The following is a 26376-nucleotide window of genomic DNA, read 5'->3' as shown; positions in this document are numbered from 1 at the left end:
GCTCCTATGTTATGCGAGAAATATTAACTCAGTAGTGATGGTGCTGTAAATTAATGCTTCTTAATATAAGATGGCCTAAAGCTCAAACGGTGTGCCCACAAATGTCTCCCAATAATCATTGGTGATGGGCGTCGCTGTGCAACGGTTGAGCTCCTAGCAAGTTCTTCCTGTAATATATTGTGCACCTTCCGCACTGCAAAAAAAAAAAAAAATGAGAACCTTCCGACATCCTCATTCTGGCATCCATTTCGCGTGCATGAAATAGAAGTCAAAATAAATGTTTTAAGCAAATTTTGTTATAACTTACCATAGTAGGGCGCTGGGCTGTACCGTTTTATTTATAATTTATTTAGCTTGACGCTATTTAGTATGTAGCTGCAGAAAGATCTGATAAGCATTGCCTAAGCAGTAAGACGACGCTGGTCGATTATGACATTGTTTTTCCCTCAGCAATCCCTAAGTACTGTCGATTGGAGTTAGCTTCATAAGCTATCAGCGCACTCATTGTAGCACCCAGTCTTCGTTTCGCAACTCTTGTGCAGAGATTGTGCTAGTTCGCATTGTCCGGTCTACTCGCTATATGGCCACTGCACCAATATATATATATATATATATATATATATATATATATATATATATATCAAGAAGCCAACAAATACTGACACCAAGGATAACATAGGGGAAATTACTTGTGCTTAATCAATGAAATAAGGAGACGACAAATTAATAGAAATAAAAGTAGATGAAAAAACAACTTGTCGCAGGTGGGAACCGAACCAACAACCTTCGCATTTCGCGTGCGATGCTCTGCCAATTGAGCTACCGCGGCGCCGTTTCCCCATCCACTTTCTTGGCTATTTATGTCCTAGTAGAACCCTGGGAGTGTTAGCCAGCGCCACCTTTCAGATCTTGGCGGCGGACGTGGAACGTCCTTTTTGCCGCAGGCGTCACGAGAACGTGATCTTTTTGGGCAAGGCAACTGGTCAGTAAACCCGCACATGCTACCTGAAGGCATGAATGTTACCGGATTCGATACCCTCGCTATGTAATAAACGAGAAGAAAGGTTTTTTTTAGTCATATCACAAGAAGCCAACAAACACTGACACCATGGAAAACATGCTGGTGGGTTCGGTTCCCGCCTGCGGCAATTTGCTTTTTGCTGGTTGTTATTGGCGGGCATCACCAAAAGTAATGTTCTAGAAAAGACAACCAAAAGTTCCTGGCATGTACGTACTTAGCGGAAATGACATCACGAAAAGGGCTCGCCAATCTTGTAGCATCCACTGAAGATAAAGCCGTTTTCCATTTTCTCAGCTTTGTTGTCTGACAGCCTGCAGTAACGACGCAGTTTCACGCATGAAATCTCTTCCCCATCGGATTAGCAAATGCACCTAGTGCTTCGCCTTAAATGGTGTAAAATAACGATTTTGCTGCGTTAAGCGCCGCAGAAAGGCAGTGACGTAGGCGGGGGAACGTCATAAAGCTGACTGCGTTGGACCAGCGACAGACGCGCCAGCGAGAAGCACAACGCATTCGCGCATATCAGGCGCGCGCTACGAGCTGTGCCTCTAGCATTCGTGGAGCTGAGCACGTCGCCGTTTATCGCGCTGCCTATGACACTTTCGAGGCGGACCAAAATGCTCGTACATTCGGCGAAGCCGCTCGCCAAGAGGAGGCCGTGCGCCAAACGAAGCAGCAAGAAAGCTGCCGACCCGCTAATAGTGTGCCCTTTGTGGAAGCTGACCGCGAGTTGGTGAAGCGATTTGCGGAACACCCCTTCGGCTTCGCTTAGACGGTTTGCGAACGGCTGAGGTTTCTGGCTGATTTGCGCAGGGCTCCAGTGCATGCAGTGCAGTCTCTCCGAGGAATGTTTCCCGGTCGCGAGTCAATCGAGTGAGTTGAGAGCGCGCCGTGTGCCGTGGCATCGGGTAACCGCACAGGTGCAAGACAGCTACGTTGAGAGAGCATGTTGCAGTGTTGCTTGTCTGTGACACTGTCCCTCTCATGTCTTCCACAAGAATGGAAAGCACCACTATCAACCCATCGTTACAGGGTACACTCTGAATTCACAAGTTGCTGCGGATGGTCCAGCTATGCTCTAGATACTATTTATAATAATCATCTTGATTCAAAATAATACCGCACTCAACCCTGGGATGGTAGGGGTGAAGGTAAAAATTTCTCTAGAACTGATCCGACATTGAACCCTCACAGTTAGGCGATAAGTACTGAAGCGAAGCGATTGGCGACATACCGCTGTGCCAAGTTCTTCACTTTTGTGTAGCCAATTTCCAGATGTTTTTTTGTTAGCGACACGTGCGTTAATTCTCTGCAGCTCAGCGCTCCTCTCTTAGTGCACTCCCTGTCACCATTCTGCCGACTTCATTTATTACTCAACACTCGGCTGCTTTTGATGCTGACTTTTTCACTTCTCTGCAGTCGATGTTTTCAATTTTCGTTGCCCACTTCTTCACTTGCGTCTTTTTCTGCTTTTCTAATCGGCACCTACCCAGTGGGGCATAACCATTGGTCATATCCATACCTAGTGTCACCTACCCAGCGTCAAATAGCAATTGGCCCAAGTCGTCTATTCCCAAGATGTTTGTTCGGGCACTTACTGAGTGATCCAAGATGGCGTTAAAGGGCTTAGGTATTGAAGCACATACGGAGGAGTGCGTGCTGTTCCACGATATCGCTAATCGCATTAAAATGAAGCACTACTGCAACTGCCTGCTTTTGTTGCCTATGTGCCACACTAATATCTTCTTGAAAAATTTACGAAATGACAATTTCTGGCGCGGTTGTGTGGTACGAATATAATTTGTGAGCACATCTTTTCTCTAACAGTAACTCGGCAGTTTCCTGTCGGATACGCCTTGCCTGTCCACAGCGTTCTGAAGGGAATGTGCTTGGCAGGGCATTATAGAAAAGGAATGCTCTGTGTACACCACTTATGAAAATTATGCACGACAAATTAATAACTATTTGTACCATTCCCTACCCTCTCCCCGCCCCCATCGCGAATGTTTCCTCCTTGTTATTCCACCCGCTTCTCGGCCATCCTCTTGTTGTAGGTATGCGCGACCCGTCGAATATCATCATCATCATCCCCTGAGGCAGCGGGTGCTCCTCGAGAAGAGCGCGCGTCGAAGCCACGAGCGCAGAGAAGAAGCAGACTGAGGAATCGACCAGGTCGCCATGTCTTCCGCGTTTTCCAGGCGCCCAATGACGACCGGTTCAGACTCGTCGTCCCAAAGCAGCGATGGGTCTGAAATGAACGTCAACCATGCCGGCGTGAGGGGTGACGACACGGATTCCTCGCTGCAAGTCCTGCCCACTGATGTCGAGCATCTGCTACAACCGAAGGTGCCGCCCGGCTCGAGCGCCGAGAAAGGCGCCGTGTCCGCCTTTAAGCGCGGGGTCACAGATGCCGCCGAAGGTACCGGTAAGTGCTTCCATCGATATTGCACATCAATCGCTAGGAAATACAGTGTATGAAATTTTACACAGTTCGGGGCTTATAATTTGCCCCAAGCAATAATAGTCATGGATCTTGCATATGGGGTCTTCACCATTCGCACTCTGGTTTCCTGGCCGCAATGTTATATCCAGCTGAAGAATAGGAACATGCCGATAATGACGTGAAAGGGGGAAAGATATTGCGTGCAAGATAGATGAATGATATTTGGGGACACGGTAAATCTAAAAAGGCACATTTCTTTCTGAGTATGTTTTGGAACAGTTACAACAGTGGTGGTGCAGTCGTCTATTAACAATAATAGTCATCAACGCGTTGGACACTTGCTTTCACTAGGGATTGAAAAAGGCTGGTGGATTGTCTGCAGGTGCTTCCACAAATAGGGTACATGTAGATCACCAGAAAAATCACTCTCTAATAAACATCGGTATTGATTCTTGTGGTAATAATAATAATATTTGGGGTTTTACGTGCCAAAACCACTTTCTGATTATGAGGCACGCCGTAGTGGAGGACTCCGGAAATTTTGACCACCTGGGGTTCTTTAACGTGCACCTAAATCTAAGCACACGGGTGTTTTCGCATTTCGCCCCTATCGAAATGCGGCCGCCGTGGCCGCGATTCGATCCCGCGACCTCGTGCTCAGCAGCCCAACACCATAGCCACTGAGCAACCACGGCGGGTATTCTTGTGGTAAGTTCTTATGGTGCGTCAGCGGTACTGCGAAGATGTCATTCTTATTTCTGCCGGTATGCATATTACTACGCTCAATTTCAGACTACCACGAAGCACTTCCGGCACACAGCAAGCGTCCTCTGCTTGTGTTACTACGTGTTACGTGTTCATGCAAGCGGCGTGGTTTGTGTTGTTCTCGAGGTTTCTTTCCTCAAGAACCATGAATCGCCCTTGACGCGCTGTGGGCTGCCAGCCTAGCGACTGGTGACATGTGGAGCTGCGACTTATTGTACCCCTGCGATGGAACAGGTGAGGGGAGTGGCTGTCTGTATCCTATCGGCCCCAGTATCAGTGCGTTTTGCGACCGTCACTTCACTCCGGAGGATTACTACCACAATAGAGAGCTTTAGCGTGTCCGGTATTCGGGGGGAGGCAAGCGCAAGCGGACTGGACGTTTTACCGCATGAGCTGAGGCGCAAACGTGAAAGGCCTGCGTGGTGCAGCAACCCGGTGGCACAGAGATAACACGGGCAAAATGAAAGCTAATATATCAGTAAGTAAGTATATTCTTCGGCCGGTTTAAGTTCTCGGCAGGAGCGTAATCGTGAACACGTTCTTTCAAAATGTTCAAGACGTTTTACACTTGGTTACAGTAATGTATGACAGCTCTGTGTTTAGCTGGATAAGCTCGATGTCACATCATGGCGCTGAGCCTCTGAAGGTGGAGCTTAGCCGCGATCACTCGGCGAACGAGTTGAAGTGAAAAACAATGACTGGGAAGGAGAGTAACATGCAATCGTCTGTAACTCTCCTAATATGACATGCTTCATTTAAATTGGGGTGTTAATGTTTTACTTTAGGTGTACCATACGCGTCCGCAAAGTTAATCTAAATAACGGCACTAATTCAAGGGCTAAGCTTACTAATTAACTTAGCAAAGACAATATTTAATAACAAACTACTCTAGGTAAGCTGAACTGATTAATTAAGCTCGCTAATAACTAACCTAACAAAGCTATAACTAACCTATTTGACCAAATATAACGAATAACTAACTGGACTAATGAACACGGAAAATATAACTACGCTAACTATTGCAAATTAAATAACTAAACTCACTAATACTGAACCTGGAATTGAATTCGAATTGTTGGGCGTTACGTGCCAAAACCACCTGTCACGGTTGCTTAGGGGCTATTGTGTTCGGCTGCTAAGCACGAGGTCGCGAGGTCGAATTCCAGCCACCGCGGCGGCATTTCGATGGGGGCGAAATGCGAAAACACCTATGGTCTTCGATTTAGGTGCACGTTAAAAAGCCCGTAGCCGCTAAGCCACCAAGGTGAATAAATAGCGAAGCTAACTTCACTACATAACTAATTGAACTACCTAAACCAACAAAGAAAGCTAACTCAACTGAGTAAACTCACTAACAGTTAGCCTAACTAACGTAACTAACTGAACAATAGGCAAATAACTAATTTTGTAGCTAATAACTAAGCCTGTAACTAATAACTAATAACGAGCACAACGCTAAGCCTTGCTGTGGAGCCAGCTGTCACCTTTCTGGCGAAAGTGCCGAATTTACCATCGAGTAAATATGGCTCTTTACGGGCATGAATGATCTGTAAAAATAAATAGTTCAGCCGAAAGGCGAAACTGTCACTGGAACCAATTGCATTGTTTGGCGTTGTGCTAGAGTTCATGGCACGGTGTTCTATAAACCTCCGGAGGATACTTTAGGGCCGACCCCATTAGCCGAGTGACTGTGGCCAAAGGTACTGGAGGACTCATATTCGCATCGCTGCTGAGCTCGAAAAAAACACCTGTTTCTATCCAGATCGTTTGTCATACGGATGTTCATCTGAGTCCCCTTATCTGCGTGATGTTTGCAGTTGTTGATTACGTACAAATTATGTCTGCATGCTCTCTAAAGCACTTCGTGTGCATGCATTTATTGGTGCTTTTCTAACGTTCGGTTGCCGTTGACATGCTTGAAGGGTCCCTGAAACGGTTTGGACAAATCCCAAAATTTAAATCGAGGTGTCTCATATTAAGATATAGAGTGCGGCCTTGGGCCGGTTGCTACATGTATGAAGAAAAACGAATAACAGCGCAAACAACGGGACATGAAGATTGAGACAGCGTTTCGTCTTCCTCAGTCTGCATGCCCCGTTGTTCTTGCTGTTATTCGCTTCGACCTCTCTAGCCAAGCTTTTTCTCCTCAACTCGTTTGAGGGATCAGGCTCCGTCTTCACTGGCTCTGCGCCATCATCTACTTCTGGTTGTCTTGGAGCCAACCTCGCCAGTTTTGCCTGGCCATCGATGGCCCGCGAAACCTATCCAAGCAGCATGCTTTGCGAGCGTTCTGTCGCAGCGCCTAGTGTGACCGGTATACCGGTAACCACAGGCGCACGGAGCGTTTTGACGAATGGGCAAAGGCGTAACATCCCTCCCTATTAAACTCCCTATAAGTGTGCGGCCTCATTGGCCTGCACGGTCCAGCGCCCTAGTGGCGCAGAGTTTAAGCAGTCAAACGCTGAGGCAATATTGCTATAACCAGGTGTAAAATATTTTAAGCATTTAAATAGTAAGTTTTCACGATTACACTGCTGCCAAAAATTTACACGACCAGTAAATAGAATGGTCTAGGTTACTGATATATTAGCTCTGTTTAAGCGTTGTGCCACAAGGTGACTGCTCCGTCGAGGACGATCACGTATCATGCTTGCGCCCCGCTCATCGGGCAAAACGCCGAGTCCGCTTGCGCTAACCCGAATACCTGACCCGCTGTAACTCTCCTTTGCGGTACTAATCCTCCAGAGTGAAGAGACGGCCGAAAAATTTGTAGATGCTGGCACTGATCGGACACCGACAGCCCCGATGCGCTGCAGCCACTCTGCTCGAATGCTGCCTTGCAAAGGGACTCTCTGTCCCAGCTTGCCACGTTGCCGATAGCTAGATTTGCAACCCACAATGTAGCACGGGCGATCCATGGTGCTCGCGAAAAGAAAACGCGAGACCGTCACTGACTTGACATCTCATGTCAATCCGGAGAACGTTGTTAAACATGCAGACGACACTTGCTGCGTGCCGAAAGTGCTTGAGTGTATGATAAATTGTCGTTGTTTATTCTATCTCTGTTACTCTTTATAGAAACAAATTAACCAACATTGCAACTATTACGAGCAACATGTGTTCACCTTAAAGTTTTAAAAATTATTGATCACACGACTTTGGTAGTCAGTCGAATAGCTCGCTTCACTGAAGTCAATTGGGCTGATTACATAAATTGCGAGGAGGCGGCTGAAAACTCAGGGGAGCGGCGCTGCTGCGATCGGTAGCGGTGCACATTTTTACAACCTTATAATAAATTACACGCTTGACCCTGAGCGCTTAAAAGCGTCACCTAATGAACAGGAGCACCTAGCCTAACGACTCGGCACGTTCGTGCAAAATCGTCAAAACCGTTTTAGGGTCCCTATAAGAATTCTTGATTGATGATGTCCGCATAGAATATTTTCGATGTGTTGCGGATTCCTAGTCCATAAAAGATTCAGTAGCGATTTAGCAGCAAACGCGGGAGAAATGCATTAGCATTACATCGCACATTGAAATACCGCGTCCCTGAGTAACACCACGTTCACCACATTGGAACGTGTTGTTCAGGAGCTCAGTCGACACAGGTACTGCCTCTCCAAGTAGCGAAGTGCAACTGACGGTGGCCTAGTGCAAACAGCCGGCATTCGATATATATATATATATATATATATATATATATATATATATATATATATATATATATATATATATATATATATATATATAATTTCAAGATCACTGTCAGCCTCTAATTAGAGGCCTTAAGCAGGAGTGGTTATACACATGATGAACAATACATTGAGTACAAGGTGCGAAACGTGAGCAAGATTATATATATATATATATGCACTTCATAATGCTAACGCATCCATATATACCGAATTGCGTATCGTGGTAAAATACCGATTCAGGCATAATGTAGGGTTACATTGTCGTCGCTTCACAATTTGCCTCGCATGTGCAGCTAAAGCAGGCGACGCCACGGCCATCGTCGCTCCCCGAACACCTTCTGCCGGGTCGGCCACGAAGCGCTCACTGGACTACAGCACGGAGAGTACAACCATGGATCGTGCCGTCAGACCTGCGCAGCAGAACCTCGCTAGTCTCTGGCAGCGACCGCAAGACAAGCGAAGCGGCCGCAAAGGGCGAGGCAAACCGGGCTACGACGACGAGGAAGGGATGGTGGCGACGCCCCCTGGCGGCGGAGGTCGCGGCGCGACGGGACGTGCGAGACCAACGGCGCGTCCTAAAGCTGTTGCCTCACCGGCGATGCGCGCCCCTGCCCCGCCTGCTGTTGTCTCACCACCCGCAGCACAGATCGGCGGTGTTCGCCCTGGCGCTAAAGAACCGGTCAGGCCGCGACTTGTCCTTTCCAAAAAGAAGAGCCTCACCTGGTCAGGACCAGCCAAGCCTGCGCTGAACCCTGGCACTGCCGCTGGGCCCCCATCTGCACAACCGATGGCCAGCGAACCAGAAGTCACTGCGAAACAGCCGCCAAGTACTGTGATGACGGACGCCCGCAGGCGATATTCCGTCGCTGCATCTCAGGGATCTCCCGAGCAGCCGAGAAAATCTTCAGGTGGTGTCGCCGGAGCATCTACGCTACAGCGCAGGCAATCTTGCGTTGCTTCTCCTGGAGCGCTTGGACAACAGCGCAGAAAATCTCTAGTCTCGGCTACCTTGGCCACTGGTTTAGGACGACGACCTTCAGCCGTCTCACTCTTGCAGGGCAGAGGTACCCGAAAGTTATCATCCGCCGGCTTTCCATGGGCGCTCGACGATGCTCGAAGGCGACCTTCCGTCATCAGTCAAGGACCAGCCGGCAAAGCGAGCGGGGACCGCGTAGAAGAGTCGTCTACGTCCTCGCCACCTCGCGAAGACACTGCTACACCTCCAGATCTTTCGTTGATGAGGCGTCTGCCGGCAAATGTCAAGCCACCCACCGAAGTTAAGCGCCCATCGGTAACTGTGAAGTCGCCCACCGCACTTACGGCACCTGCTGCCATGCCGGCTAGAACGTCCGAGCCACCGGAAGTGACTGCGGCTGTGGCGTCGTCGGCTGAACCGGAAAAGACCATTGCGGCCGAAGGGGTGCCACCGGCGCTATCGTCAACGACGTCAGCTTTGGCAACGCCGGCATCATTAGCTTCACCGGACCCAACGCCGCCATCGGTATCACTGGTGCCACCGGCTCTACAAGCACAGGCACCGCCGAGTGCCGTTGCGAAGGCCGTTGGAACTGAAAAGCTTGATTCGAAAAAGACTGACGCTGCCCTTGTCCCTGCACCGAAGAGCAACTGGTGGACAGCGTTGGCGGTAAGAAGCCGCAACCAACACCCAGAATTTATTATGGGTCATTTTCTTTTGTTTGTGCGTGGGATTTGAGAAGTGCGATTAGGGAATTACTCGTTCTTGCAGTTTTCTGGTTACCGTAACGCTTAATAGCACATACGTGACATTTGGCGGTACACGCTTCTTGTGCTTAGATCCATATTTGCTCAACTGAAGCCCTGCTCACCGCGTGACGCAAGGCTTCCACTATTGTTCGTGTGGCTATACATGGATGTTATCGACTGCTGTGTTTCATTTGACGCACTCCGCTGTGTAGAGGGTAGCGAAAAGCGCAGCACAGCAGTTATCAGCAGCCTAGCGGAAACAGGAGTTGTGTTTGCGTAGGAGTAGAAAGAAGCGTAAGCGCGCTGCTGGGCAAAACTATGGCGGTTTTCCAATGGATTGCCATATTTATTTGAATATAGATTCACCTTTCTTTGCCGAATTTGTTACCTAAAGTTACTTATCGACCTACATTTCTAACCAAATAATTTTGACCTATGTTCCTGAACAAAGCTAGGAAATACCGAGCTAGCGGGGTGCCTCCGTCACACCCGCCATGAAGCCAGTCGCGAAGTTATTCAGATTGGCTTTAAGAAATACTGTGTATCCAAAGCACTCGATGGCACTCGAGGATGAAGTCGTTTTAGGTGCCGAAGACGACTTCTCTGGCAGTTCTGACAAGGATGCAGCTTGTTGCATGGACTAGCGAGATAGAGCAGCCTGCAAAGATGTCTCATCTTTTTAGTATTGCTATAAAGGTATGGGTGGATCAATATTAGAATTTTACTTTTTTTTTATTGCTCGGTGAGTTCAACATGTAGTGGTCGACCTATATTAGTGTTCGACCTATTTTCGGCCACTTCGCTTACTGCATTTCTTCATGGGGCAATACTTAGGCAACTCACTTGGCACCCCTTCAACACACACAAAACCAAGCTTTGAGAATAATCAGTTACAGCCATTTTTCATGTAGTGCTCTGCCATTACTCCGCACACATAATATTTTGTCAGTAGTGGATTTAAATAAATGTTGTCTTAGTGTCCTGATGTTTAAATTTTGTCCAGGAGAATTACCAATTTCGTTGATATCAAAAGACCAAACCCCCCATTTCACTGGCACTCGATTTTCGCACCATAATAACTACCTCCTACCGAAACCAAGGACTAACTACGGCAAACTTACAGCGAAGTTTTTGGCAACATCAATATGGAATTCACTACCACCCTCCATTAAATCATCTCCTTCCATTCATTTATTTAAGAGGAAAATTCTTCACCATTTCTTGGGAAAGGGGTTGTGTTGTATATGTTTTTTTACGCTTCTGTATGTCGAATAATACTCCTAGGATCTGCTTTTTGTGTTTACACTTTATTGTTATTACTATTACTCGACTTTGTTTGTTAATACTTTCTGTTCCTAGGATTGCTACTGCTGTTGTTAACCGTATTAAGTGTACTTTTTCTATGTAATTATTGTTAGAGGTCCCTCCCGAGTCTTTGACTATGGGACCTCCTAGAGTTACTTTTTCTGTAAAACATTTGAAGCGAACCAATAAACTCAAAATAAAATAAAAAAACGCCGCATATAAATGCATCACATATAAAATATAAAACCTCAGTGCTCGTCTATGTCCCATTTAGTATGTCATTTTCCATTTTTACGCTCTTCATACACTGAGCTAATGTAGTGTGAATTTATTATTGAATTTCATTGTATATCACTTTCGCACCGGGCTCAGCTGCAAATCTTGTCGCCCAATGGCAAGCAGGGTAAACAAGGAACAATTTGTTCACTCGCGGGTGACGGAGTCGGGACAGTTGGGAGACACGGGCGACAGAATGGCGGGTGCGGGGCACACAATTTTATCTGACCTGCCGCACCCGACTCCTTCGGAAAATCCTCTCCCCTGATCGCAGAAGCGGGTGGGTGCGTCGAGCAACCCTGCCACTACATAATCCCAAGGACTCATGGCACCGCCTGCAGAAATGTGCACTATATAGGGCTTGATGCAATTAACGTGAATGTTCTCGCGGGGACGAGGCAGGTCTAGGCACAGTGTCAGAAGGTCGAGCTCGTTATTTAAGGGAGAAGTGCGTATCAACACGCGCTAAGGCTAGTGAAACAGGGCCAGCAGCTTGAAGGGGAGCCTTGGAATGGGAACTGAAACCATTTGTCAACTGGGAACCAACTGTCACATATTTGATTACCACGGTCGTGTCTCGTCAACGAAGGAAACAACTTTGGACAGTTAAGGGCGTGGCCGATGGAACTGAACCTTCTGCGTACTGCAGGGACATTGAACGTTTTTGAAAAGCTGTGCGTGTGGCATATGTGGTCGGCGCATCTCTCAGTCTGTGTAATAAGCGCTGCCCAAGCATTGGTTGCTTGTTTGGAAGTCCGCAGAACTATCCGCCTGACGTTCTAAGGTGCAGCAACGCAACTCAGTTCATTTATCCGAGAGAGATCGCGCGCTTCAATCTTGTCAAAGCTCGAGCTGAAATTACTGCGACTATAAACATTTTGATGCATTCTGCGCGGTTGCATGCGCTTTATATATATATATATATATATATATATGAGAGAGAGAGAGAGAGAGAGAGAGAGAGAGAGAGAGAGAGAGAGAGAGAGAGAGAGAGAATGTGAATATTTTGACCGTGTCAAGGTGCAAGCTGCCGCGAGCAGAGAAGCGCATGTGGTGACGTGTGCCTCCTGACGGAACGCCAACCTCGGACTTTGCGAGCCGACTATGAGTTGCTTTGTTACGAGAGTCGCCTGCGAGTTGCTATGAGATGCTTTCCATCGGCCGACATGTGGCGCAGCCCAATGCTTCGGTGAACGCTTGGGCTGGTCGTGCGTTCGAATTCAAAGCTGCATTACCCGGTGTGAACCGGGGCAAGAGTGCCGCTTCATCCGCACGCATGGCGGTATGACTTTCAATGGCTGCTCTCTTTCGAAGCTAATCCCATGAAGGGGGCAGTGGACTTATAGATTTCTCCAAAGCGATCACCCGTGATGAAAGCCGTGCGCCTGTGCTGGGACGCTTGTGTTCAACTTGTATTACGGTAGGCGTCCGGCGGCGGATTTCGAACGGAAATAACAGCAGAAACTGCTGCGCATTAGACCTGAATTCGGGCAGGCTTGAGCTGCACGCCGCCATGTTCAGCCGGGGCCTTGGCATGGATCCTTGCGTGACGTCTTTCTTCGCTACAACAGTTACCGATATGCTTTCGCTGGCTTCATTATGTTATGGTCTTAAGATTGCGCCAGGTACAATTTTGTGGTTTCGAATATGCAGAAGCTGGCAAAAAGATCCTGATTTTTCACGCTGCTATGGGAATATTCCAGCGCCCTTTCTCTCTGTCGGGATCGCCAGACAGCGGCGGCGGGCTGGGCTCAAGCGAGGAGGCTCCCGTGCCGACTCATCCGCGGCGCTACTCTACGGCTGTGGGCGACAATCAGCGCGCCCAGGCTCGCTCCAACGTGAAACTGAAGCGCGCGCCGCACGTCACAGAGGAGCTGAAGGATTTTGCCGCGCTCCTTGGCAGCACCATCGGCTTGGCTGGAGGTTAGTCTACCGTTGTTGCATAAACTTGTTTTTTCGCCGTCCGTAAAATTTTGTCTGTATTAGGAGCTTGTAGTGTGAGAATGTTGGCGCCTGAGTGCAGCCTCTCATCGGCGAATGGTGCATACCTTTCAACTCTCTTGAGATTTTGTAAAGTTCTCGAATATGGGCTCGTTCTATGATGTTGCGAATATTGCGTGATATATTGTGCAAAAGGATTTCTTCATGCGAAGAAAAAGTTTCAAAGTTTTTCATGTATGGGACACCACAAGGTTGAAGAAGAATGCATACAGAAAGGAAATTTTGTGGCACTAGCTTGCGCAGCCTTCTTGAGTCAGTGCAAGACGCCGGCTATTAAGGGGATACTTGTTTCGCGCAAGCCAATTCAGTGTATAGTTTCCGAAGCAGGCGAAATCAGCAGCAGCCTCATAGCTGAAAAATTCAGTGCGTTAAATTATGGCGTTTTACGTGCCAAGAACACGATCTGATTATGAGAGACGCCGTAGTGGGGTGCTCCGCAAAGTTCGACCCCCTGGGGTTATTTATAACACACGCCTATATCTAAGTACACGGGTGTTTTCGCGTTTCGTCCCCATCGAAATGCGGCCGCCGTTGCCGGAATTCGATCCCGCGGCCTTGTGCGTAGAAAGCACAACACCATAGCCACTAAGCGACCATGGCTGGTCAATTCAGTGTGTTGTTTCTTAGCTCTGCTGTTTCAAGTTGACTGCTGCTTGTGTGCTGCCTCTAAATGTGAATAATAAAGCGCGAACGTAGGCGGGGGAGGGGGAGCCCTTCCCTTTCCGTTCGTGGGATTTTCCCCAGTTTTAAATGTCACATCTTGGCTTGTATGATGTCGAAAAAATTGTTATGGCGATAGCCTGAATAGGGTGTTGTCATGCCGGTGCGTTGCGTTGGGAGGAAAGTGTGGCGGAAGTCACGCAGGCTTTTTTAACATGGGAGCGATACTAAGAAAGCTGCACCCCCTGACATTTTGCCACAGAAAGAGCAGATAAGCAGACGAAAGGTCGACTGCGAATAGCGCATAGCAATATAGAATTGCGCAATAACGCGCCAGCCACTATATCGCGAATCGAAAACCCGAATAGAGCTGCCCTCACATTTCGCATTAGGATTGAGTATCGTAATGATCGGTGAACGTTTTTTGGAAACTTGGCCCATGCTTAATAATAGGGTCGGGCACAAAAAAAAACGAATTTGTGCAGTAAAAGTAACTTTTATTGACAAAAGGTGAACATCAGTTAAGAGAATGCTGTATAAAGAAAAAAAATATTCCAGTCATAGTGAGGTTGTTACCTGAAGTGACCAACATGCACTAAACGTATTGCAGTTGTTCTGATTGGAGCACTTCATCTTCGACACCTACTTCATTTCTTGCACTACACGAACTTGCTCGTATGGCACCATGGACGCCATCTTGGTCGTTAACACTTGACACGTGATACTGACTCGTATTTGTGAACTTAGTTTACTGTGAAGGAGTTGCTAAGTCCAAAGACAGTGGCGCCATCACTCTTGGGCAGCGGAAATTTGAAATGACGCGTTGTTTGAAAGTCAGTACGCGGGGTCTACGCGCTTCAAGGATAGAAAATATACGCAGAAAGGTGATAACTTGGGGGACCAGCATGCCGGACAGGGTTAACAGTGTTCTCTAAGCACGCAGCAAAATCACTTTAATCGATTAGTTTGAGAAATCTCAAACATGTCTTAGCTGTATGCAGCACAGCCCTGACAATTGGGTAAACGAACAGGGTCTATGCATATCATCATGCATCGTTCACGCGCCAGAACTCCAGGAATTGTTTCTGGGACATTGAAAGATGAAATGATCCACAAGTTTAGGATGAAAGTGCGCTTGTGGCACAGGAAGTTATCATTTTCCGTGATTACTTCCTGTGCAATATCTTCCTGCGACATCATGACTTTAATGCACATTGCCTTCTATGTCCTTTTTGATATTAACTCAGAAACGGCAATGCAAGATATACCGGATATGAAGTCAGATGCTGGCGAAACTTGTCAGGAAGTGGAAATAATCTTATCGAGACCGTTGTTTCTTTGCAGAAGACCAAAAATACCCGTAATGTGGCCTTCAAATACCGTGAGAGGACAAGAAAATTGGGGATGAAACATCCTTATGCCAATCAATCACAAAATCTTACGTCTTCGTGCGGATGCTTGCACATGTAGTTTTTTACATGTACGTTTACATCAAAAAAGTATTCCTTACTATAAGAATCCATGAAAATTGAAGGCGCGCTTAGATATCCCTACGTGCATGAATGCGAAAGCATAGCGGCCCCGTCAGCAGAAGCGCGGCGAGGCCCGGTGGTGTCACTGGCGGAGTCACGTGACTCGAGTGGCCACATCAGCCGAAGCGCCGCGACGTGACCAACGGTGTTCGTCACAAGGTTTGCACAAAGCAAGGCCATTAGTTCGACTCCCACCAAAGGTCGTGGGTTCGAGTGCCTTAACTCTAATTAACAGTATCCTAATTTCGCCTTAGCGAACACCGCAGGCCGTGGCCTCGAGTGGCATAAGCGTACCTTAATTAAAGGCACCTTAATTACCTCTATATTAAATAACTTTACCTTAATTACGTTCGCCCTAATTAACACCGAAGGTAGTGGGTTCAACTCCCACAAAAGGTCGTGGGTTTGAGTGCCTTAATTAACTCAGCCTTAGTTAAATGTGGCAATTAATTAACTTCGCCTTAAATGACAGCAAAGGTAGTGGGCTCGACTCCCACCAAAGGTCCTGATTCCGAGTGCCTCAATTAACTCTCTTAATTATACGTACCCTAACTTCGCCTTAAGACCAAAGGGCGTGGCTTCGAGCGCCCTAATTAACTCTATCCTAAATAACTGTACAATTACCTTCGCCTTTATTAACACCAAAGGTCGTGGGTTCGACGACTTCGGTGTTAATAACACGCAGACGCCGTGTTTTCCGCCTCATGAGCCGTTTAATTCTATCGCAATAACAAATTGTAAACTTTATCCATGTATAGTCAGAACAGCGCATAGGTGCGGTTCAACCTTTAGTTATATTCCATTAGTTTGATGGGTGACTAAGTGAGAAGGGGAAGTCTGCATGATAGCTAGTTCTTTTCCTACATGCGCCTCCTCCAATCAATCAATCAATCAATCAATCAATCAATCAATCAATCAATCAATCAATCAATCAATCAATCAATCAATCAATCAATCAAATTATTTGGCCGCTTGAGTGTTGATGATGATAGGCAAGAACATGGAAAGGTCAATGACATCTGTTGATGTTGCGCGGAATACGAAACATGGTACAACTGAGGAGTCGGGAAAGGTGAGATACTGTGACTGAGTTTGAATAGAAAAACAAGGTCAGCGCGATTACGTCGGCAGCGAAGTAAGGGCTGTGAGAGTAAAATCTGAGAGTGTCAGAGCAAGGTCGAGTGTCCGTGCTTTCAAAGTGGTGATCAATAATAATAATAATAATAATAATAATAATAATAATAATAATAATAATAATAATAATAATAATAATAATAATAATAATAATAATAATAATAATAATAATAAACACTGATAGCGTTTGCAACGCTGCTGTAATTTTAGGAAGCAAGTTGCTCTTCTATATTTAGCCTCTTTCAGTATAGTCCGTTGGTGCGCATTTACAAAACTGAAGAGCGTAAAGAAACGCACGCAGAAAAAAAAAACACAAGAAGTAAACTTTCGCCGACTAGCATGCCGTACAGAGTCACATTTTATGTGGTTGTGGAGTAACACTGCATAAGTTGCTTCCAGCACTTGGCAACGAGACAGGTTATGCTCGTTACTAGCCGAAAATTCACGACGTGGAGGCTCAATCAGCCGTTTCACTGCATATTTTTCGGTCCCAGTTTAGAGCAGGAGGCGAAGTAGCTGGTCCCGCATCCATTAGGATATACTATATAAAAGGACAGCTGTCTAGCGTTGGTGGCAGTGCGTAGAAGAATCTTCCTGTCCATGTCAAACAAAATAGATCGGTGGTCGTTATTGCAAAGCACTATTACAGTTAAGTGTATTAAATGATTAGAACAGTAAGTCGACTTAAGTTGAAAGATTATGCTTCTTTAGTAACGAATTTATCATTCGTGGTAAAAAGAAAGCTTGTGTGAGTGAAAAGACGACGGAAACGGAGTAGAGTAACGCCACCCATTTTTGATTATGGTACCTCTCGTGTGACGTCAGCATTGCCTGATTCACAAAGTGTGGCTTAGAGGGGGTTATGCGGTGACTACATGAACCCGCGCGTTATGGCACGGGTGATGTAAATATAGGATGCGAATTTTCTACAAGTCGCATATTAGCAAATAGAAAACGATGAAAGACTTCCAAACGAATTCTCTGTGGATCTATTCCGGCTTTATCATATTCCGGTAGTTTCCCTTTAAACGCATTTTTATGCTCAGTGTAATACAGAAGAAAAGCTACCTACTCCCTTCATGAAGAATGTAGAGATTCATATAGCTATTTTTTTATCAATATACGTATGTACCTGCTTTAGTGCTGTTTATTTTATGCATGTATATAGATATGATGCCACGGATCGTGATTCTCCTCATTTATTCACTTTAGCTCGTCGAATAAAATTTTATTAGAATCAAATAGAAAAACACAATTCGCCACAAGCGAGCGCCTGTATTGCCGCATTCGCAGGAGGCCAGACGGCCACAGGACCTTCGGCAGCAGTAAACGTCAGCCGGGGAGCTCCGCGCCACAACGAGATCGAAGACAGTCTGGATTACGACTACGGACTCCGACTGCAGCAGAGCCTCGAGAGCGAAGGGGTACGCGCGACTCCGCTCGCTGTCGACGATTCACTTGTCGAAACCGACTGGGCAGAACTGAGTCAAGGGAAATTGAACATTGACAGGCATCCAGTAAACATTGCAACTGTTCTTTTTTTACGGAAAGTACTCCGCCTCGAGGGTACTTGCGGGACTCGGGTGGCTTGCAGACGAGCCCACAACCTCTGCTTGACGTGTTCTCTGCGTTTCAGCAGTGGTGGCAGTTATCTCAACGGCCTCTTTCTCGACAAGACTGAAGATATGCAGAACTTACTCCGCGCGCAAGCTTACTCTCATTCTCCTCTTCCTCGATTGAAGCTGGGTGAGAGTGAGCTACCCTACCCCTATATTGGCCGATAACGCTATAATCCACAGAACACGATAGACACACACAGACATAAAGTGGTCTGTGCGTCTCTGTGCCTGTCCTTTTTTGTTGTTAGGCTTATTGCGCTATCAGCAAAAATGATGTACCAATTCGTTTAGTTTTTATCATACGTGCATATAAACGCTGCTAGGAAAAGCAGTTGCTGCCCCTATGTAGACAAGTCCCCTTGCTACAGCGTCATTGCTAGCGTATTCGTGTCGGTGTTGCTAGCCTGTGTTACGGGCTTGGCAGCGGATGCATACTGTCAATCGCCAGGCGGTTGCGGGTTCGGCTCCCACCGGTGGGCATTCGACGCTTGAAATTAGGAAAACAAAATTTCTCCTTTATCTTCCTCGGATTCAGTCTGTTGGATTCATAGGGCCGTGTCTCCACCATTCTGCAGAAGTTGTTTGCTTTCCTTTATTCTTCACAGACTGACCTGGTAGCCCACCGGAGGCGCCGCAAGTTCGGTTTTGTTGGCCTGTGCGGCAGGTGCTTCGTGCTGTTCTCCTTGATCTCCGCAGCATGTGGTCTGCTGTTCTTCACTTTCCACCTTGGACAGACCCTGTCGAAGAACTTCGCGCCGCCGGGCGTAAAGTTGACCACGACAAATGCCACCTCGAAAACAACTTCGTAAGGTCGCCTTTCCTACCTCGCAAGTGGTATTCGAACCGAAAGAGACCGAGAAAAAATAGTTGGTCTTTCCAGAAGGAAACTAACAAAACGAAAAAAAAAAACTGAAATGCGTTTGTTCATTTTAATTCAGCTCCTACGCCAGACTTGTTTGCGAAGAGAGATCATGTCATGTTGGCAGCCTTCAATCGAGCCTCGTTACGTCAGGTTGGTTAACTTTGCCCTCTTACGGCAAAGGCGCACGCTGCAATCTGATTCGCCGCCACTGATTGCACGCCGCTATGATTAAGGCTGTGGATTTACCATATTCGATTTAGTGGAGCAATCTTGAATTCCCCGTAGAGGGCTTCACGTATACCTGTGCAGAAAGTTTAGTTTGATTCCGTGTTCTTCGTACGCAGATTTTCTTAAGGTTCTCACTCACCTATAAGGCGTTCTAGGCGGCGCTGCGGAGTTTTGGTAATTTATCGTGCCTGGTATAATTTGTGCGAAGATTTGACTAGTTCTGCACAGATGCAGTACAACATTGCCCCTTATTACCAGAAGGTATTATTCCTAACGAACTTTAGTTTACAATGATGTAATTATTTTTTTGATGAACCATGGAGTGGATCTAGTTAGCGAGACCGATAGTTGCTCGTGAATGACTCGTTCACTCGTTATCTCGGTGATTTATTTGCTTCTACCTGCCAAGTACTCGAAGAAAAATAAATGGTCGACCACTTTAAGTCTCCTTACAGCAATCGTTTGATGCTTACAACGTGGTGTCATTTGCGACTAGCAAGGATACATACTGAATTATTTCCCATAATTGGTCCCAAAACTTAATATGTGAACCCCAATTAAAGAAAGACCTCCTTCGAGCAATGTTTAATCTCGATCGGCCTTTTTTTTTTAGTAGGTATATGGGGTCGGAGTGGACGCGTTTTCGACAATGGAAAAGTAATTTATTAACTTTAGAATCTTTGCTCTAGAAGGATGGGTGCTTTCTTAATTGCTGAAGTTGTCCCACCATCAACTCCCTGTCGCTTAAACTACCATAGCGTTTGATCGAATATAATGCTTGCGCTCTGAACTTTTCTCTGCTAAATTTTGTTTGGAGCTGTACCATTGTTCTGTAAGAGGCACAAGTTTAAGTGACTAAGCTCACAAATGCAGCAGTTATTCTACGTTATTTTTTTCTATAAGTGTGGTAATGTGCCGGCTGACTCTACTCATAGATTCAATCGTCGGCGTGTGCAATATTCAAGATAATGAATGCCGATGGTTATATAGGTGCCTTCGGTGGTGACGTGCCACTGCGGCCTTCTCGGCATCGCACTTATCCTTTCGAAAACGCAGGCCTTCGAGTGTTGCCACCAGCCCTATTCCCACCTCGTCGACGATGGGGACAAAGGAAGCCACCACTGCTAGCACCACAACGGCTTTGCCCTCCACAGTGAGTCGACGGGTTGTCTATAGAATTTATCCTCATTTAATGTTGGCCGGCCTACCTGCGCTATTTGCAAAGTATTTGTATACACTCGAACCTTGCTATAACGAAAAAAAAAGAGAGAGAAGTGGAGGAGCCGCAACTACTTTGTTAAATCCATAATTGCAATTTACTGCAATGTACGCCCAATGGTGTGCATAATCGTAAACATAAAAGAAGACATTGCTGCCCGCGGAACCGTTTCACGGGCACTGATGCGATGAAGTTTGAATAAAACAACAAAAGAAGTTTCGGCGTGTGCAAACCGCTAATTAGCACGTCTCGAGACACCATTTAGATAGGTGCCCTTTTTGTTCCATTGTGATGGCCTTTCGCGCCCGTTTTCCACTTGGCTCGCCGCGCCCGAGCAGCACGTGACACACAACACAGCGCCTTGCTGTGTGATAGAGATGGCAAGCGAACTTCGCCGCGCCTGCTTGGTTCGTCCGGCTCGGAGATTCCGAGATAGCGCCGCTGCCATTGCAATCTCGGAGGCCACGCTCAGCTGTGAGAGGGAGAAGTGAGCGCACGACCTCGGAGTAAACCCCGAGACGGCGCCGAGGAGGTATCTGAGGCCAGGTCCAGCTGCGGCCTCCTGCGCTGCGTGCTATACAGAAATAGAGAACTGAATGCACAGATCTTTCTCACCGCCGTGCACAACCATGGTGCGACTAGCGCAGGCTTGCATGTGACCCCTGAGATAGCGCCGGCACGATTTCGGAGGCCACGCCCAGATGATGCCTGCCTGCGCCGCGACCCGCATAGAAGTTATTGCACAACATTTAGCACCGCCGCTTGTAGCCGCGCAGCGCCGTGCGGCTCGCGCACCCATTCGCGCACAAGAGGGAGATGTCAACAGAGAAGTAAGATAGTGAGCTCCTGCTTGTGCGCACGTGCGCAGCTAGGCGTCGCGGCTAGGAAGACCGGCTCGACGACGTACTCGATGTTAGTTTTAACGTGGAAGCGTTAAGGAGCTCGTGTCGCAGAAAAGCCGCTTTTGTCGGCGTTGGCCGTGAGCGAAAAATCCCGGAAGGCAATTCACAAATAAAGATAGCTTGCAAGGCGGGCTGGGAGGGAATCGAACGAGCGTCTCCGGAGTGTGAGACGGAGACGCTGCCACTCAGCCATGAGTTCGATGGTTCAAAGCGGGACGAAAGCACCTCTAGTGAATGCGGTGTTGCCTTAAAAACGTGCCGTAGAAAGTTGTACTGCGGCGTATATCGGTAATTATGAGCATGTAAATTACATAAGTCGCAGTTAAACGAGTAGCGCAGTACGTTACCGCAACATTTCTTCTGCGCTTGGCGCACACGCAGAGCCATCTTGCGGCAAACACAAAAGACCCCCCTCATCGCAATGTACGGCGCTGCCTCGACAGGTGGCGCGCCACTCGCCCGCTTTTCCCCTTCGTCTCGTTTGAGTGCATTGGGGCCGTGCGAGGACCGGTGCGAGGATGCCCCAATACCCTTGCGTTTAATAAGTTTTCTCGCTCCGCTTGCAACTTCTACGTGCGTCACTCGAACCTTCGTGTTTAGGCGACGCGGCTCCTCTTTCCGCTCACATCGCGATTCCTAGGTGCAGCGTCCGATGCCGCACGCCTCTGACGCGATCGCTGCGCCGTAGCGCATCTGGTGGGAAAGCGTCCATTAACATTTAGTAAAGACCATTCTTTGTTCTGGATTGGTATTTAAGCGATGATTTCAAGGAATGAATGAATGAATGAATGAATTAATGAGTGAGTGAGTGAATGAATGAGAGGCAGTCAAAATATCCAAGAATTAATAAATGAGTGAACAAATGACTGAGTAAATGGATGAATCAATGAATGGGCCCTATAACGTAAAACTATTCCAATATGTTTTTATTCCAATCTCCTGACGTCAAATTTGCGTAACCACTGACGCAAGCATCGGGTGGGCACCCGCAGGGTCGTCTGAACACACCAATCAAACGCTCTCCTTGTTCATAGGAGGTCACTTTTGTTTGCTTGAAAAACGAATAACATTGCCTACACTGACAGGGTTGTCTTATCTAATTCGCTGACAAGAGGCGAGGAGCACGCTAAAGTGGAGAGAGATTCGATGGGGCCGAGCCACGGCACTGAAAATCGATAACCGGATGAAGAGGGTGGTGCCGGTGTCTGCGATTGGTCCCCTTTCCCTTACTTAGCTTGCAGTGGCCAGTCGAAAATCGCGGCAATGGAAGCTTAAGAATGATGCTAAGACGGATTCTCAGCAAAGAAGTGTTCGCAGAACGAGATCGCAAAAGTGTCGAAAGCGCTCGAAAACGTTACACGGCCACGCAAAAATATTTATTATTCGCAAATAAACCCATGCTCTCTGGCAGGTGCGAGTAGCCAGTGACTGAGCGATCGGCGGCAGCCATCTTTTATTCCTTTTGGAATGGGGCAGCCTGCGGCTATTGAGGAGAAAATTCAGTTGTGTTCGGCATATTAATGCGTCTTTAACGCGTAAACGTCACTTTGACGCGGGGAGTTTTCGCGGTCTTGTGACGTCGCGTGACAGGCCGGCAAAGTGTGTGCAGCCCGAAAACTTTTGACTAATAGCCGAGGTCTAATGGTGAAAAGAAGTCCAATCAGAAATTACTATTTTTCTTTTGTTTGGTCCAACCATGCATAACTAGTGCGTATGCGTCATATCACATGAGGAGCTATCGTGGTTTTCGTGACGTCGCATGACAGACAGGCGAAGTGGGGGTGGTCCAAAAGAGTCTGACCAATCGCGGAGGGCTGATTGCAGAATTGGAATGGAAAAGTTTGGAATAGTTTTAAGTTATAGCGCCCAATGTCTATTTCAGCCATACGTGTACAACATGGAGCGAAAATTCAATTCTATTCAAATGGGACGCATGCGCAAATGTGCAAGTGCTCACGAACTACTCTCGTATCGTTATGAGGCTTGTTTGCATACCTTGTTAACTGATTTAAACTCTGCGTAGCTTACACACGTCCGTTCGTGTCTTGCCCGCCACTTTGTCGGAGGGAGTCCCACATTGTAATGTGGAGCGCGTAGTCGTGGTTTTCCATTCTCGCTTGCGGTAGCGGCACTCTGATGGGGACGCAGTGCAATTAACACTCGCACACGTTGTCTTGGATCTGGGTTAAAGAACTGAAGGTAGTGTATTTTAACCCGTAGTCGCTCGCTAGAATGATGTCACTAGTATGCCGGTTGTTGCACGGGGACGTTATAGGGCGTGGTTTTATTTGGGTGTAACTTATACCATTATAGAGAATCATTTGTTCATTTATTTCCCCGAATTGCAGGAAGAACTGTACGATGACCTCGCCGACCGGGTCACGACTTGCGAAAAAATTGCGTACCCAGATCCACTACCAGCTGCTGCACCGGTAGTGAACACCTCCTATGTGCCGTACAAAGAAAGCAGCAGAACGCAGTACCGGAAGCTGCTCTGCGTCATCGACACCAGGTTTGTGCGCGTTCGCCTCAAATGGTGCCGATTCCCGCTGCATTTGCTTATTGCGAAACTTGACCAAGCCGTCGAAGATGTGCTTCAGGTAGCCTTGATTTTGCTCTGCGTTCTTTGAAATGGCACGACGGCAAACTGCATAATGCATGGCGTGCCTATCATCCTCATCGGCAAGTCGGTGTGATTTGCTCTTGATACTTTCCAATTGCACGAAGTGGAGCCACGTGCAATAGACAGCCCCATTACCATTTGCTTGTGTGTGCTTGGTTTCGCATGGGTTCATGTTTCCTTCCGACGAACTTATCGACATGAAAGTGAGATTGTAACAGTAATGACCACTTCTTGCAAAGGAGCGCGTGGAGGTACACGTGTTCTCGAAAATGGAGAGCTGTTGCAAAACCTTTAAAGCGAGTCCTGGGCGCGAAACGACCATCATGGACCATCCTGTCTTAAGCAGAGCTGGCGAGTGTGTCCAATGTTTCCTGCGCAGGTACTTCTCTCCAAGGCGTCCGTACGTTGTGGAGCTGCTGCCCACAACGTACTGCTCGGAGGTGATTTTCTACGCTCTGTACGTGAACGCTGCAAATCCTGTTAAAGTCAACTGTAAGCGTGGCGATATTGACGGGGAGTTCCTCGGGGATCTCGCGCGGCTGAAACAGACGCGCACACATCGCGGCGAGGAGCTCCGACTTCACCTCACTCTGGGCGGGGGGCCCGACGATTCACCAAACTTTGTGGAGACGCTGGAGAAACACGAACTCCGCGACCGCGTCATCATGGAGCTGCACAGCACCAGTAATTATTTCGACGTGAGTGAATCCTCTGCTCCATATTGGTGGTTAAGTAGAGTTTCCAACTGAAATTACCTGGTAAAATTCGGGCAGTTTCTCAGGAACGATGGTCCGTTCGCAGGCATTTGTGATCTTCGCGCTTGTGGCTTCAAGCGTTCTTTCGCTTCTATTAATTGCACTCTGTCTGAGTTTATCGGATTAACGCATTAGCGATGACTATCGCAAATCTATTGCATTATTCATAATTGACATCCCGAGAAGACCGGTCTGCCTGAGCTTTTTCTTGTCATAAAGTATAATTTTCTAGAGTTAGAAAATAAACCTGTTCCAAAGTTTTCTATTCCAATTCTGCATTCAGCCTACGACGCTTGGGTAAGAAATTTTCGGGCCGCCTGTCTGTCACGCAACCTCCTGTGAAAACTGCGGTAGCTCCCCATAGATTTTACAAGACGTGTATGCACTGATTACGCATGAATAGACCAAACAAAAGAAAAATAATTATCCGATTCGACGCCTTTTCGCCCTTACCCTCTGCTATTGGTCAAAAGTTCTTGGGCTGTGTCCACTTCGCTTGTCTGTCACACGACGTCACAAGACCGCGTAAACTCACCACGTCAAAATGACGTGTAGGCGTTAAAGATACATTGTTATGCCGAAAAACAAAAACGGAATTTTTTTTCTGAATAGCCAGAGACTGACCCTTTCCGAAAGAAATAGATCATGGCGGCCAGCCGATCGTTCAGGCACTGGCTACTCGCACCTGCCGTAGGAGCACGGATTTATTTGCGTATAATAAAGCTTTTTGAGTGGCAGCATAACGTTATCGAGACCTTTCGGCACGTACACGACATCGCTCTGGTTACTCGTCATTTCTGAGGAACCGCTTCAGCGGCATTCTTAACCTTCAGTTGCACGCCGGCGCGGTTTTCGGCGAGCCATCGCAATCTAGTAAGGGGAAGCGGACCCATCGCAGACGCCGGCACCACCCTCCTCATCCGTTTTACTTTCACTGCGCTGGCTCACCCCATCGGATATTTCTCCACTTGAGCGTGCATCTCGCCTCTTGTCGGCTAATTAGAAAAGAAAGACCGCTCAATGTAAGCAATATTATTCGTTTTGAAAGCAAGCAAAAGTGATCTCCTGTAGACGAGAAGGGGTTTGATTGGGTTGTTCAGACAACGCTGAGGGTCGCCGCCGATGTTTGCGTCGGCGGTTACGTAGGTTTGACGTCAAGAGATTGGAATAAAAACAGTTTGGAATAGTTTAACGTTATAGGCTGCAATGTTCGTCCTTCCTGGCCAAAAGCAAAAGTGCGAGCCTTGCCATTTTGCCGGGAAGCACAAAAAGCCAGAATTTAGACCTTCTATATAAGTTCACCAAACATCCAGCGATGCCTCAGCTGATGCTGGAGCCTCTTGTTACCGTATGTTTTCATACGCATAACTTGTGCTTTCAAAAAGAGAGAAAAAAAAGCGCAGTGGTAGGTAAAGAATGAGTTGAATGAGAAAATTGGGGGCACCTAAGCAATTCTAACGATGTGTAAATGCGAGGGCACTACTTGTCGCTCACTGTATCGCTTAGTTATGTCGCTGAGTTTAGCGTTGCAGCGAAGTGTTGCCGAGTTTAGTGCAGCTACGTTATGTTTCCAACTGTAACGCGTCTGCTTATAAGGTTGCAACAGCGGAA

The 26376-nt window shown here is 47.2% G+C and overlaps 1 protein-coding gene across 1 annotated transcript in view; it reads left to right on the top strand.

The window, feature by feature from the left end:
- The first annotated feature begins 3226 nt into the window (after window positions 1–3226).
- The window catches only part of LOC142588363 (uncharacterized), a 37022-nt gene continuing 13872 nt past the window's right edge, over window positions 3227–26376 (top strand). Inside the window, exons 1-8 of the mRNA XM_075699996.1 lie at window positions 3227–3446; window positions 8218–9569; window positions 12934–13153; window positions 17851–17981; window positions 18782–18981; window positions 20323–20419; window positions 23736–23899; window positions 24390–24708. Coding sequence (XP_075556111.1) covers window positions 3227–3446; window positions 8218–9569; window positions 12934–13153; window positions 17851–17981; window positions 18782–18981; window positions 20323–20419; window positions 23736–23899; window positions 24390–24708 — 2703 coding nt within the window. The remainder of the gene's footprint in view (window positions 3447–8217; window positions 9570–12933; window positions 13154–17850; window positions 17982–18781; window positions 18982–20322; window positions 20420–23735; window positions 23900–24389; window positions 24709–26376) is intronic.

Source organism: Dermacentor variabilis, chromosome 7 (genome assembly GCF_050947875.1).
Source record: "Dermacentor variabilis isolate Ectoservices chromosome 7, ASM5094787v1, whole genome shotgun sequence".
In the NCBI taxonomy this organism is placed as follows: Eukaryota; Metazoa; Arthropoda; class Arachnida; order Ixodida; family Ixodidae; genus Dermacentor; species Dermacentor variabilis.
The sequence above is the reverse complement of the archived record's forward strand: the minus strand, read 5'-3'. Positions and strand labels throughout refer to the sequence as shown.